The sequence below is a fragment of the Cyprinus carpio genome, chromosome B23 (assembly GCF_018340385.1).
Source record: "Cyprinus carpio isolate SPL01 chromosome B23, ASM1834038v1, whole genome shotgun sequence".
In the NCBI taxonomy this organism is placed as follows: domain Eukaryota; kingdom Metazoa; phylum Chordata; class Actinopteri; order Cypriniformes; family Cyprinidae; genus Cyprinus; species Cyprinus carpio.
The window spans coordinates 5,402,022-5,417,579 of NC_056619.1; the positions used below are offsets into that span (position 1 = coordinate 5,402,022).

General features: G+C 41.9%; 1 protein-coding gene across 1 annotated transcript in view; it reads right to left on the bottom strand.

The window, feature by feature from the left end:
• Positions 1–15,558, bottom strand: part of LOC109064319 (serine-rich adhesin for platelets) — a 49,769-nt gene that overhangs the window by 20,428 nt on the left and 13,783 nt on the right. The window contains exons 13-33 of the mRNA XM_042751351.1: positions 13,720–13,980; positions 13,340–13,600; positions 12,968–13,228; positions 11,632–11,898; positions 11,283–11,543; positions 9,671–9,925; positions 9,146–9,406; positions 8,352–8,612; positions 7,963–8,226; positions 6,676–6,933; positions 6,281–6,544; positions 5,934–6,194; positions 4,571–4,828; positions 3,762–4,025; positions 3,083–3,343; positions 2,897–2,927; positions 1,691–1,965; positions 1,343–1,606; positions 980–1,240; positions 633–893; positions 108–377 (exon numbers count right to left, since the gene is read on the bottom strand). Coding sequence (XP_042607285.1) covers positions 108–377; positions 633–893; positions 980–1,240; positions 1,343–1,606; positions 1,691–1,965; positions 2,897–2,927; positions 3,083–3,343; positions 3,762–4,025; positions 4,571–4,828; positions 5,934–6,194; positions 6,281–6,544; positions 6,676–6,933; positions 7,963–8,226; positions 8,352–8,612; positions 9,146–9,406; positions 9,671–9,925; positions 11,283–11,543; positions 11,632–11,898; positions 12,968–13,228; positions 13,340–13,600; positions 13,720–13,980 — 5,280 coding nt within the window. The remainder of the gene's footprint in view (positions 1–107; positions 378–632; positions 894–979; positions 1,241–1,342; positions 1,607–1,690; positions 1,966–2,896; positions 2,928–3,082; positions 3,344–3,761; positions 4,026–4,570; positions 4,829–5,933; positions 6,195–6,280; positions 6,545–6,675; positions 6,934–7,962; positions 8,227–8,351; positions 8,613–9,145; positions 9,407–9,670; positions 9,926–11,282; positions 11,544–11,631; positions 11,899–12,967; positions 13,229–13,339; positions 13,601–13,719; positions 13,981–15,558) is intronic.

Here is a 15,558-nt window from a genome sequence, read left to right on the forward strand (position 1 = left end):
ACAGGAAAGTTTGAGGTTTGCAGTGATTAACGACTGTATAGTAGATATTTCTGCACCATGTGGTTCATCAGTGTTTCTAATGCATATCGCAATAAAATCACACTTACCTGTCCTGATTGAAGCAGCTTGACTTGGTGCACTGGTGCAGACACTGTCCTGTGCTATTACTGTGGCAGTGTAAGGCACACCACACATCAGTGATGTGAGATCACATGACTGACCAAACCCTGAGCAGCTGTCTGAGAATAACCCATCAGCACTGAAGGCCTGGACTGTATAAAGCTCACTGCTCACAGCTTCATTGCTCACCCATGACATGGTGACTACATTATCACTGCAGCTAGTACTGGACACCAGACTCTCCGGAATACAGGGAACTGTGGGTTGAAACACACTGTGATGACAGGAAAAGCACACCCAAGATACATGACAGGGTTGGAAACTCACAGGTTTTATAAAACAGTAGAAAAGCAGGTGCCTTGAGTAATGTTATTTTCTATTATTTTATAAGAATTTTAGAATTTTTGCAACCCTGTTACCAAAATTATGATGAATGCCAGTTACAATAAATAAAATCAAAAGGTATATAAAAGCAGCATCGGTAACAGGGCTGAATGATCAGAGTATATTACCTGACCGTATGATGACCTTAAGGCTCTGAGAGCTGTTGCATGTCCTTCCCTCAGCAGTGACTGTCAGGACATACATCTGGCTGCAGGGAAGGGAAGTGACCTCACAGGAAGTGGAGCTTGCCGTGCACCAGGTGGTCTCTCCATTTGTACGCTCCAATGTGGCAGTGTAGCTTAACGCGCCAACACTCTCGTCCCACAACACACTCAACGTACCAGTGTCACACCCCACAGACGTGGTCACATTCTGAGGTGGACAAGGGGCTGAGAGAGAAAATGAGACAGGAAGTGTGAAATTATGCAGTCTGTTTTAACACAGAAAATCATCCTTTACAGTCTCAATCTCTTGCCTGTCTCGGTCTGCAACGTGCTGCTCATGGGGCTGTCACATTGACTGTTAGATGCAAACACAATAAAGTTGTAGAATCTTCCACATTGTAGCTGTTCAACTGTGCACTGGCCCTCAGTTGAGTTACACTGGTACTCGAATCCATCACTGTCAGTTGCTGTGGCGATGTAGAGCTCGGCCCCTGCTGACTCTTCCCATGTCAGCCAAGCCGAATCAGACAGGCAATCCATTTCAACATCCAACATGAGGGGAACGCAAGGAGCTTTAAACACAAACACACATCCCAAAAGTGAATTTTGTGACAAACACAGATAAACAAATAGATATTTGGTGATGTGTTAAAGTTTCATTAAATGTGACAAACCTGCCGTAACATTCTGGACCGGTGAGTTCTCCCCAGTGCAGCCATCCCTTAATGGCACTACAGACACATTATAATCCATGCCACAGGTCACAGTGATATCACAACTGGTTTCTGTGGTATTACACATGTAGTAATCGTTGTTGTTATTGGAGTAAAAGGCTTGTGCGATGTAGAGGACACCATCTACGCTAGAGTCCCAGGACACTGACACAGTGTTTAAATCACAGTCCAAGACAGCAAAGATAACATCTGGTGGGCAAGGGGCTAAAGAATGCAGAAAAGAGATGTTAGAGACAACCAAATATTGAAATACTAAATATTTTATTTTATATATGTATATATGGGTACCTGAGGTGACATGTTGCACAGAGCTTTGGGAACTGTTGCAGGTTTGACTATAAGCGACCACCGTCACGCTATAAGTCAGTCCGCAGAGGATGTTGGGAACTTGGCAGATGGTTGTATTAGAGTCACACCCCAGCACTTGACCATCGCTGCTCCGCACTGTGGAGTGGTAGTGATGGGCTTGACCTGTCTGCTGCCAGGTAATGTCGAGAACAGTGGCTTGACACTCCAGGATAGTTTGCACGTTCTGAGGCACACAAGTGATGGGCTTGACCTGTCTGCTGCCAGGTAATGTCGAGAACAGTGGCTTGACACTCCAGTTCTCTCATTCATCTCACAGTGGCTTGACACTCCAGGATAGTTTGCACGTTCTGAGGCACGACCACCCACCTAATTGCCTAGATACACTAAACCTGACAGCAAAGAACTAGTGCATTGTCTACACTGATAGTCTCATGTGCAGCACACCGACATAAAGTACCATTTCGGGATCCTGAGTTTGAGTCCTGGCTCGTACCCCTTTTTAATCCAGCCCCCTCTCTGCCACATCACTTCCTGCCAACTCACTGTCCAATCATAATTAAGGCAAAAAAAAAAAAAAAAATCTAAAAAGAACTAACTAAAGCAGACTGTGGTATTGAATCATGTTGATTGCACCAAGGCCAAAAAGTTGAGACTTTAGTCAACTGTATGTTCTGCACCTGCTTGAGAAGAAATAACTCCATGCCAGCAGGTGGCAGTACTCTTCATTTGTCAACCAGTGATCTGTCTCACCGAAGGCCTGCACTTCCAATTCAACATGCTCAATCATCTGAAGCCATCAATGGGGTTCCAAATACACTGCAAAAACTGGGTTGACAGACACTCAACAATGGCCTATTTTTGGTCGAATGTCAGTTTTATGTGTCACGGCTAGTGTCAGCCTCAAACGTCACGCCCATGGGCCGTTGGCTGAATGTCTGATGCATATGGCACACAAAATTAGAAAACACTTAAGAAGTTTGAAGCCGTCATCTGCTCGAATTCATTGGTCGAATTCTACTAGATTTCCGGGAGAAGAAGAAAGCCGGGAAGAAGAAAGCCGTGGAGTTTACAACTGTGACGATGAGTGCTTATTAGGATCAACTAAACACAGTTTTTTCAAAATATGTGAAATACGCAGAGTTTGCAGCATAAACTCTTTAAAATACCTATAAGAGTTGTACACACCGGTCTGTTATTGTGGGAACATTCCCATGCCCTTAAACATGACCCAGAACACATAACTCATAGTCAGAATGGGAGGGTGCTTTGAGTGTTTACAAAGGTGTCACCGTGCAGTTTCTAAGGTGGTCTGAGAGGTTTTTATCAGCATTAGATACTGCGAATGATCAAAAAATTGACTGTAATTCTCACCTGTTTCAAGAAGGCGAACTTCACTTCTGGATCCAATACAATCGCCATCCACACCAGAAACATAAATTTGATAAGTCTGTCCACACTGCAGGTGTGTAATATCACAGGCGAGGCTGCTGGTGTTGCAAGTTGCCCTGTGACCTCCACTGCTCTCGGCAACAGCCATGTAGGACACAGATCCCTGAGAGGTTTGCCAGGAAACGGACACAGTGTCTGAGTCACAGGATGACTGGATGGACACCTGAGTAGGTGGACATGGTGCTGAAGAAGCAGAAGAATACCAAAGCAACATGCTAATCAGTAATGTTGACATTTTATCACAAGGAAATATTATTTAATTAAAGACATATCATCAAGCTAAATCAATGTTTAAAACAGCCCAGATATTGTATTTTTTTTTTTTTTAGTTGAAACTATAGGGTGTAGGCCAAGGGACAAGTGAATTACCTGAATTTGCAACTCATTTTATTTCTAAGAAGTAAGAATTAATAACTTTTAAGTATTACTATTGAACTATTAACCAATAGCCCACAAAGCCAAGGTGATGTCACTGAATGACAAGCTGTTTCAGATGCAAATTATTTCATAGTTTACAAAGACCATTTATCTAAAGCATAGCACACTGGTGAACTATACAATACAATACATTGTATAGATAAGTGGTTTATGAGGGTGTTACCTGTCTCAAGGGCAATCCATTCATCTGATGTGTCAGAGCAGGTGAGCCCTTCTCCGCTCACTGTGACTTGGTAACGGCTGCCACAGTGCAGGTTGGTGACATTGCAGGTGGAGCCGGGTGTACTGCAGCTGACTTGGTGATTAACATCAAAGCCCTCTGCAGAAGCGTTATAAATCAAATTGCCCCTACCGGGTGTCCATGAGATCAGAGCAGAGTCAGTGCTGCAGTCCAGTGTTGCTTGTAGATCAGAGTGTGGACATGGAACTAGTAAAGAGGGATACAATCACGTAGTAGTTTTGTTAAAACTGCTGTGTGAAATTTCTTCACCACTAGAATGGCCCTATCCCAAATGGAACACTTCATATGAACTTGCGGTCTTGTGGACGTACTATACAATGTTTGCTGTTTACACATGTCTGTTAAGTCCTGGGGTGGCCAACGTCCATCCTGGAGAGCCACAGTCCTGCCGAGTTTTGTTTCGACCTTGATAAAAACTAAGGGTTGCCTGTAGCTTTCTAGTAACTCTTAGACCTTGATCAGCTTGTTCAGGTGTTTGATTAGGGTTGGAGTGAAACTCTACTGGATGCTTCAAAACCAAAGTTGGCCACCCTGGCTCATCTTCAGTTATCTTGGACTTTATACTGACACCTACTGGGGCCTGGATGTTTGTTTGTAAGGAAAGTTTGTTTACTAACTAATGCAACTTCACAGCAAAACTGTTTGCTTATGTCTTCGTACTAAACACATCCAGTATATAAATATGACTAACTCCATGAGTTTATCCCACTGTAAGTATCTGTGACCAGTACCTGTTGTGACAGTGATAGGTGCACTGGTCAGGCTCACACAGTTGTCATCTTCAGCTGTGACTGTTATAGTGTAGTTTTGTCCACAGTCCAGGTCTGGGAAAGAGCAGGTGGTATCTGTGTTGGTACATGTGCTGTTGTGCCCTGAGGTGCTCACGGCATGAACAGTGTAACTGCTGGCACCACGGGCAGAATCCCAGGATACAGTGGTGATGGAGTCGCAGTTTGTGGTCGCCACAACAAAAGTTGGCATACAGGGAGCTGAAAGAGACAGTAGTGTGTGTTTTAAGAAAGCCATGGTTCCACAAACATGGACATAAAATATATTTGTTTAAAGCCGTATAAAGAAATGTATGTGGCTATTGTGTGTACACCAAGAGTTTGGAAAAGATTTCCAGGTATAAACCCAATAATGCTATATGGTGTCCTTAATGAACATTACTCTCTACCTCCCAATTGTGTAAACTGAAGCTTACTTTTTAATGTGCTGTTGGTTACCACAGAAAGAAGTTCTGACTTTGTGTGTTGCATTTTTATCATTGGCTTAAGGGGCACTATAATAGGCATGAATGCAAGTTACCTTCTTCTATGCTGAGTAAGTTAGTTTAATTTATTGAAACTTGTCAACATGGCAACTCTGGGCTATCGCCCCCTGAAGTACTGGAGTTTATTACCACCAGAGCAATGCAAGAATATATGCTAATGCCACCCATACACTACGTTCAAAGTCTTTGGATTGCAGTTTCGTTTCACACTGAACAACTATCGCTTGTCACCAATGTTAGTTCCAATTATAAACAAAAACAAAAAAACATTAGGATTTGGAGACAACCTGATGGATGTCTCTCAGACACTATAGATAAATCAATGGTTGCATCTTTGATAATTCAAACAAAGTGATAATCACTCATGTGAATGAGTACTGATTTGACTCCAATGTTGAGGCAAATTATCTCAGTGATTTCTGTTAACTAATGCTCAGTGGAAAATCAGAGCTAATGTGTGGGTGGCATAAGTAAACTCTAGGACTATGGCTTGCCATGCATTGGACAAGTGCTCATTTCTGCATTTGCTTTCATAAAAAAACAACTTGTGCTATGGTTGTACCTTTGAAACAATAGAAGTCCTGCAGGCTTTTATGGTAAGTTCATCACATGCATTTTTTAAGTTATATTCTGTTGCCAACTGAGTTTGCATTTAAGTTTTAAATACCCTGGAATATTTCTTTATTTAATCACATTTGTTTGTAGGACAATTCTTAAAACTGCTGTATTAATATAGCAATCGGCTATATCAGTATCTGTCTTTACCAGCTCTATTAGTCTGAGGCTAAAGTATCCTTCACCTGTGTGTAGATTTGTCTCACCTGTATTGAGATTGAAGCTCTCACTGGGTTCACTGGTGCAGTTTCCATTGAATCCAACCACACTGAGTAAGTACGACTCACCACAGTCTAGCTGTGCAAATGTGCAAGACCTATTTGTGCTATTACACACCATCGCACCACCGGTAAAGTTGAGCGCAGTCACCACGTCAAACTGATCTGCTCCATTATTGTCCCATATTACCGTAGCAATGTTAGTGCTGCACTCCAGTTGAACAGTTGGGCTCTGTGGTTGACAGGGGGCTGATGGGATACAGATGATAGTCGGCTAAATTAATACATTTTAAGGGGTTGGGGTTGGTTTCGAATTTAGAATCTAGTCAGTTTACCTGTCTCGATTTGGTAGTCTGAACCCTCAATGACTCCGCAGTTAATGTTGGATGTGATCACAGCAATGCTATAAGTCTGGCCACATCTTAAGTTCTGAATGGTACAGGAAGTAGAGCTTGTGCTGCAGGAGAGTTGAGTGCCATCCGTACCGATAGCCAGGGCTGTGTAGGAGTCAGGGTTGTTTGCACTGGCGTCCCACTGTACAGCTAGCATGTCAGAATTGCAGTCTAACTGCGCCATCACATTACTAGGCAGGCAATCGGCTGTGAACCATGTGGAGGTTAGACATTTTATGAAGAGTAAAATGTTGTACCAATTTTGTCAGGTTTGCACAAAAAAATGCTTAAAAGTAATTGCAGTTTGATTAGTTAAGTAGATCAGTGTTTTAAATTACCCGAGTCAAAATGGATGCTGTTGTTAGTGGTGCTGTTGCAGAGGCCAACTGTGGAAACCACAGTGGCTGTATATGTGAGTCCACACTCAACCTTCACAGAACAGGAGGTGGTGTTGGATGTGCAGGAGACAGTTTGTCCATTGTTTCCCACAACATTGGCAGTATAGGAGTGCGCCCCTGTGCCATTCAGCCAGCTGATGGTGACCCTGTTTGTGCCACAGCTAGCAGCAGCTGTCAGGCTGCTGGGTGGACAGGGAGCTGTGGATCAATGGATGAGACTCATATCAACACATTTTTAGTGACTTTTATTATGTGACAGTATTTAATATTCCATTCATTTTCTTTGATTTCTGTAGATTTAGTTAGGAGTTATAAAGCCCTTTTCTCACTCAGCAACTTGTAAGGACACTGGAAGTTATTCTTTTTCAGTAAGAGCTGGAGTTTTCTGTGTCCACCAAAGCGTTTTTTCTAAGGGTTGCATATTTTTTTTCAATTGCCTTCAATGGGTGCGCATCGTTTTTTAAAACGGCAGGAGCTTGATGAGGAGCTGGGCATTTATCTCACACTTTTTTTTCTGCACCAAGAGCTGAAGAATGTTCAAATTTGGGTAAAACGCAATGCACATCACTGTCACTTTTTAGCCAGCTGACCAATCACAGTGGTGGAGGGGTGGGACTACTACAACACCAACCAACCATCAAAGCCTGCATGTACTATAACTGATCAACAATGGAGGAGGTGTTAATATTGCTTGTCTCCAAGTATTCATGTCTTCAACAGATGAAATTCAAAAAAGCACATCAACTGCGCCTCAACACCTCCAAATAGCATTTAAAAAAGCATATATTTAAGGTTGTACCAGCCAGTGTGCATGTGCAGTCCTAAGTGTGCTCTCAAGAAACTGTTTCAATGAGAACCAGAGCTTCAAATGGTAGCTATCGTAATGCAATGACTTTACCAATTTGGTGATTGGCTCTTTTATTTAGTAAGCAAGACACCGCCGTATTGCATGTTGCAATACAATTATAGTAATGTGAGTGAGCCAGCTTTGCTTTAACAATAGTTGTTGTTGTTACACCTATTTGGTTTGTACCCTTGTAAAAAAAACAGGATAATGTACAATCTGCATAAAATAAACCTCTTTAAGAACCTGATCATCATGTCTGGGATTATTTTGCCATAATATCTGGATTACTGTACATTTTTCCTTACATATTTGACACTATAAGCAGACTAATGCTGTTTGTAGCTGTTGTGAAGATAACTGAAAATGTTTGGTGTTTGTACCTGTGTAGATCTGTGTTGGGCTTCCGTATGGACTGGTGCAGGTGCTGTCCTGAGCAGCTGCTTGTACGATGAAACTCATTCCACAGTGCAACCCTGTCATAATGTATGATGTTTGCATTGTGCTGAAGGTGGAGTTCAGCCCATACACCTGATGGACGAACAGGAAGTAAGTGACTCCGGACTCTGGGGTGGGGTCCCATGTAATGCTGATGTCATCCGTAGCACAGTTGGTGTAACCAGCCAGATTCGAGGGTGGGCAGATAGCTAGATGAGTGAGGAATTGGGTCAAAATCAAAGGTCCTAACTTTTAAACTGATTAAACAGCTTCATTTGTGTGTAATGCCACAGATAAGACAATTCTTATAATACTTTGTGTTGTGTTCCCTGACCTGATTTTAGATTGACAGGTGTGCTGGGTCGACTTTGGCAGCCACGTTCCACCGTGGCCACTGTAACAGTGTAGTCCTCACCACAGTGCAGATCACTGAAGGTGCAGTTGGTGCCACTGGAGGTGCAAGTGTGGGTGTGGCCATCCCTACCTGTTGCCATGGCAATGTAACTTTCAGCATTCTTAGCGGCAGTCCAGTGGACAAGTCCCACATTACCATTGCATTGTAGAGAAACTTGAACATCACTGGCAGGACAAGAACCTGAAGGGACGGTAAGGGAAGAAAATGGTTTTCTTAGTACCAAAAGCATAGAAGCTATACTAAAATGATGCAGCAAGACCCCTAGAATGTCTTTCGTAACAGTAACTTTTCAAAGATAGGGTACAAAAACTAAGCTTGAAATTCTTATAGTACACCCAAAAACAAAAACAAGTGTTCTGTCATTCAGCGAACAACTCCAAATTATTTCACATTGCTTGATATCACAACGATATCCAATGTTGTATTTTTGTGATAATCATATGATTACTAGGTTGTATTTCTCATAATTAAAAAAAATATTACAAAACAATTTTTTCTTCAATTTAAAAAATGTGGATGTTTTATTGTTGGACATAGTTGCATCTCACAGTCGAGATGTTCATTTATGTTAAAATTCAGCTTATGTTAATTTTATTTTACATGATAGTTTTACTTTTCACTTCAAAATATGCGGTGTTTGTCCCTTTATTGTTTATTGCAAAAGCAATAATACAGCAATTTGTACCCCATTTGAGGAAGCTGCCAATACACACCTGCATTGAAAGTGTAGGGAGCGGTTGGGAAGCCAGTGCACGTCTGAGAGAAGGGTGTGATTACAACATCATAGGTCTGACCACAGTGCATGCTGGGTAGTTGACAACTGGTGCCAGTGACGGTTCTGTACTTGATATCCCCATCATGGCCCACAGCAGTGACGTTATAGCCCACAGCACCAGGACTTCCCTCCCAGGACACAACAGCGGTGTTGTTCAAACACTGTAGTCTTACAGTCACATTCTTTGGGGCACAAGGGGCTGAGAGGACAGGAAGTATCATTATTGACAGTATTTTCTCTAAAAATTCTTATTTATTCAAACTAATTTCATATGTAGTAGGGGAATTTACATAGAAATCAGGCCTGTTTAAATTGTAAGAATCATAAAGACTGTGGAAAATGGTAATTAAAAATTAATTACATATGATATGTCTTCATTAAGGTGTAGTAAATATTCAGAGAAAGATTAGCAAATTTTTGTGCAGTGCATGCTGCATGGGGGGGTGTGTTTATGAGTGATCACCTGTCTGCAGCTGCGTGTGAGCTGCTTGGCTGCTGTTGCAGTGTCCAGAGATTGATTCCACAGAGACATTATAAAGACTTCCACATCTCAGTGAATTGATGGAACAGTGGGTCTGGACTGTGCTGCAGGAGCCCGAGTGACCGTTTGTCTGTGCAAGCACATAGAAGCTCTCTCGGCCCAGACTGTCAGTCCAGCTCAGCTCTGTGCTGGTGCCGCAGCCGTAGTTAGCGCTCACTTCAGCAGGGGTGCAGGGGGCTGGCAAACAGCAAAAGAACAGAACTTTTATTCAGCTCTGAATGTTTGTTTTAGCTTGGTTGATTTATCTGTCTGTCAGTAATGAAGTAGACAGTTGACTATAAATTGAATTGTCAATGAATTATACATTAAAGGTACAGTGTAACTTTTGGATGGAAGAACCCTGTATTGAATTATATATTAGTTATAGATTAAATTTTTGATGGAATTATTCTTTAGAGGAACCCTGTACAGTATATACAGTTTTTGTCATTATTGGCGTACCATAGTGATTCAGAATAAAGACTTTTTGGCAGATTAATTCCGATCATTAATTTTTGAACAAAAAGTTACACAGTGTACCTTTTAATGAAAAATATAGCATATAGTATATATAAATATTATACTGTGTCAACTATTGAGCCACTAAAACATTTTAAATATCACATAATGTTAATGGTAAATTATGCATAATTACAAGTAACTAACCCTATAGTATACTGTTGTTGATAATGTTACTCAGTACAGTATATACAGTTTTTGTGTAAATACACAGGAACAATGGCACCTTAAAATAAAGTGTAACCGATATTATTTAGAATATATTTATATATATATATATATATATATAATATATATATATATATATATATATATATATATATATATACACACATATATATGTTTATATATATATATATACACACATAAAACCCCCCTTTTTTTCATGTTTTGTTATGTTGTAGGTAGCCTTATGTTAAACTGTTTTAAATTAGGTTTTGTTTTTTTTGTTTTTCCACATCAATTTGCACTCCATACACCATAATAAGCATGTTATGTTGTAGGTAGCCTTATGTTATTAAAAATAAGCAATATAAAAAAATCTATACACAGCCCCCCAAAAAAGGAAAGAACCTATTTTGTATTGCAAAATATAATATGTAAAATTCAATTAGCAGTTTATGGGTCCATAAAAATACTCATACAGTGAAAAAAAATTATTAAGTCTAAAGTTACCTTTTTAACATTATTGAGAACCTGAGTAACCCTGTCACGGGACACCACATTTATTTGCATTTAAGTGTTAAATCTTGATTGAAAATTAGCACTACCATCAGCTATATCTGTATATTTTGATAACCTTTTTTGAAAAGAAAAAAAAATCTTTAGAAGAAAACTATAGGCTAATGATGCAGAATTTAAAGGTGTTTTAATCAATTAATTTTTTTTGACCACTTACTGTTCATGCAGAGTTTGTTTAAAAAATCTTACCAATTATCTTATTCAAAGCATAAATATTAAGAAATATGTACAGTGATCTGAAACAGATTATTTCTAACTCATCTGATGCTGAATTATGAATATGTGGTATACCTACCTGTGGTTATATTGAATGGAGCACTAGGTGCACTCTCACACTGAGGGCCCTGGGCCACAGCATACACAGTATACGTCTGACCACATTGCAAGGCATCCAGGGAACAGTTGTTTGCAGAAGAGCTGCAGGTGACAGTGTGTCCCAGGACAGAGGCGGCATTGACACGGACACTCACAGCATCTGGGTCCTTCACCCAGGACACCAGGGCTGCATTAGTGCTGCAGTTCAGTGAAGGAGACCTCATTGTCGGAGGACATGGTGCTGAGATATTACACAGGAAGAGGAAATTAAGTCAGATTAGGCTACACTAAACCAATAAAACCTGAAGTTAAACAAATTCCCTTCATACCCGACTCCAGTGTAGTGCTGGCCCGTGCTGAGCTGTTGCAGGTTCCGTCATCAGCAAGCACTGTGACATTAAAAAACTCCCCGCAGTGGATTTGCGTGAGGTCACAGGAAGTGGCTGAGGTCTTACAGGAAGAGGGAGGAATGCTCTGATCCTGTGTGTGTGCCAGGACTGTGTATGTGCTGGCACCAGCGGCAGCATGCCACGACACATTTACCGTACGAGAGTCACACTTGAGCACTGCAGTCACACTCTCAGGGTCACAGGGAGCTGGAAAAGGTCAAAGGTTAATGCAGAGCCCAGTGAGAGGCCTACAGAGACATTGTGCACTCTTCTAAGCACTGTTTGGTGAAATTGCACACATCATTGTCTGAGAAGACAATCCCAGAAAATGATGAGTTCAGGGGAAAATATAGCTGATGTAATTCATTAAATACTAAAAAGTATTAGTTCAAATAGTTCAATATGATTAAAATGTGTGAATGCTCAGTGTATTTTTATACTTATTAACTATTGCATTGTTAGCTTAGCAACATGCTGATATCAAACTAGCAAATTTAAATTTAATATTATGTCTTGTTTTTGTTTGTTTGTTTTTTGTTTATTAATTATTAAAGATCTGCTCACACCAAACAAATACTTAGCGTGAAAATTTGGTGCGATGAAGGTTTTTATTAAAATGAACAGCAGCTAATGCCTCTGTTTAGACAGAGACAAACATTTGCACAATGTCAATGCATTTTGTTTTATGGACAGGATTTCTATGTGAAGAAAAGTGGCCAGAGAGTGAAATTAAAAAAAACACACACAAACACTCCAGGCTTTTATTTGTGCATTTAACATGAATTGATCTATGGATTGTGTGGTGGCTGCGGTTGAGGCTAGATGGTATACAGATTCAATAATTACTGTTTTTGCATTATTGTAAGGGGTAGGTTTAGGGTTGGGGTAGGTGTAGATGTAGAAATTAATAAAACACAATCTGATAGGTAGAAAATTAGATTTATTGTTAGCTTCTAGCCACAACCGGTGGCTGCTTCTTTCACAGGCTTTTGGCTGCTTTATGTTTTTACTAACCACCAGATGGCGCTGTTTTTGTGAGGCTTCATTTGCCCATCACTACTGCTATCCATATTAGACAGAACTATTAAACAGCGACAGCAAACAATAAAGATGTAGAATTTGAGTGCTGTACTCCGCCACGAACACATTTTCAGCCGATGCCAATATTTGAAAAATGCCAAATATCGGCCAATGCCTTGCCGATATATCGGTTGACCTCTAATCATTAGCTTAGCAATGTGCTCATGTTAAGGTGAAATGGATTGCTGTTTCCTACCTGTTGTGACAGAGACGTTTGGGCTGACTGGGCTGTTGCAACGGCTGTCGTGAGAGATGACATTTAGCGTGTAGGTTTGCGCACAGGTCAGACCCTTAAAGGAGCAGGCGAGGCCAGAGGTCAGGCAGAATTCATTGTATTGGCCCGGGCCAGTCAGAACACCAGTGTAGGACACAGCTCCAGCTACCGGACCCCATGATGCGCTCACTGTGTTACTCAAACACTCCACATTGGCATGGACTGACGTTGGGATACACGGCACTGCCAGAGGAGAGACAGAAAGTGTTTCTCATTTGTAATTTTTTGTTTTGATTTTTGGGTTTTAAATTCTTCTGTCATGTTGTTATCGGATATGTGCTCCAGAAATCTCACCTGTTTGGACAGGACTGGTCACGCTCTCTGGCCCTTGACACTCTCCGTTGTTTGCTGTGACCACAGCAGTGTAGTTCTTACTGCACTGCAGATCAGTGATGATACAACCGGAGCTCGTTGTGGTACAGCTGAGCACAGCGCCACCTGTAGTCCTGGCGAGGACGGTGTAGTTTAGAGCTGTGAGACCGAGAGCCCAGCTTACGTTCAGGCTGTTAGAGGCACAGTCCATGAATCTGGACACACTCTGAGGCGCACACGGTGCTGGAAAAAAGCACATTGGGAGAAAAAAAGACACTCTATGTAATGTTCTGGGTTTTTAACAGTGATGGTGATAGATGAAGAAAGTTTAAACATTATTATTATCATTATTAATGTGATACCTGTCTCATGTCTGTTCTCGACACTGTCTGGACTTTCACAGCTTCCGTCAGAAGCAGTTACGACAAACACATACTCCTGTCCACAGTGCAGGCCGTTTAACTGGCACCCTGGAGTCCTGACATCACACGTCACATTGTGGCCGTCTCTGCCTGAAGCCCTGCCTCTGTAGGACACTGCGTTAGGACTGGCAGTCCAGGACAGAGTGGCGGAGTTGGTACTACAGTTCATAGTGCTCTGGACGTTAGTTGGTGGGCAGGGAACTATTAAACATGAAAAAGACGGGAAAGAGAAAATCAAGAAATTTGAGTGGGTCAGTCTCACTTTAGGCCAAAGTCAGTTAAATGCCCTTTTCATCAAGATGTTTGTGCCCTGTATTACAAAGCCCTAGAATTTGTGTTGTTTTGTGCATATACAAAGACATCTTTGACCTGAATGAGTTTTATTGTAGATTTGAAACCCCCAACACCCATTCTGACCATCTCTCTACACAACCGTTAACACCTCCTGCAATCCCCCTCTCCACACCTCCTGCTCTTCAAATCTGTGAAGATGATGTGCGCCAGGTCTTCAGGAAGAACAAAAGAAGAAAAGCACCAGGCCCAGATGGCGTTACACCAGCCTGTTTGAAAACCTGTGCTGACCAGCTGGCCCCCATCTTTTCACAGATCTTCAACAGATCTCTGGAGTTGTGTGAAGTGCCTTCCTGCTTCAAACGCTCCACCATCATCCCCATTCCAAAGAAACCCAAGATTACAGGACTTAACGACTACAGACCTGTGGCTCTAACATCTGTCGTCATGAAGTCGTTTGAAAAACTGGTTCTGGCTTATCTGAAGGACATCACTGGACCCTTACTGGACCCCCTGCAGTTGCTTACCGAGCAAACAGGTCTGTGGATGATTCATCAGCATGGGATTGCACTTCATCATGCAACATCTGGACAAAACAGGGACTTATGTGAGGATCCTGTTTGTGGACCCAGTTCGGCTTTCAACACCATCATCCCAACAGTCCTCCAGACCAAACTGACCCAGCTCTCTGTTCCTAGTTCTATCTGTCAGTGGATCACCAGCTTTCTGACAGATAGGCAACAGCTAGTGAGACTGGGGAAATTCATGTCCAACAGCTGCTCCACCAACACTGGTGCCCCTCAGGGATGTGTTCTCTCCCCCCTGCTCTTCTCGCTGTACACCAACGACTGCACCTCAAAAGACCCCTTTGTCAAGCTCCTGAAGTTTGCAGACGACACCACACTCATCGGTCTCATCCAGGACGGTGACGAGTCTGCTTACAGACAAGAGGTTGAGCAGCTGGCTGTCTGGTGCAGTCTTAACAACCTGGAGCTGAACACGCTCAAAACAGTGGAGATGATCGTGGACTTCAGAAGAAACCCCCCTGCACTCCCCCCACTCACCATCATGAACAGCACTGTGGCTGCAGTGGAGTCATTCAGATTCCTGGGAACCACCATCTCTCAGGACCTGAAGTGGGACAATCACATTGACTCCATTGTTAAAAAGGCCCAACAAAGGCTGTACTTCCTTCGCCAGCTGAGGAAGTTTAACCTGCCACAGGAGCTGCTGAAACAGTTCTACTCAGCCGTCATTGAGTCTGTCCTGTGCACTTCAATAACTGTGTGGTTTGGTTTCAGCTACAAAATCAGACATCAGAAGACTACAGAGAACGGTTTCGGACTGCTGAAAGGATTATTGGTACTCCCCTGTCCACCCGTTCAAGAACTGTATACTGTACATCCAGAGTGAGGAAAAGGGCTCAGAAATTCAATCTGGATCCCTCACACCCAAGTTACCCCATCTTTGAACTCTTGCCATCTGGCC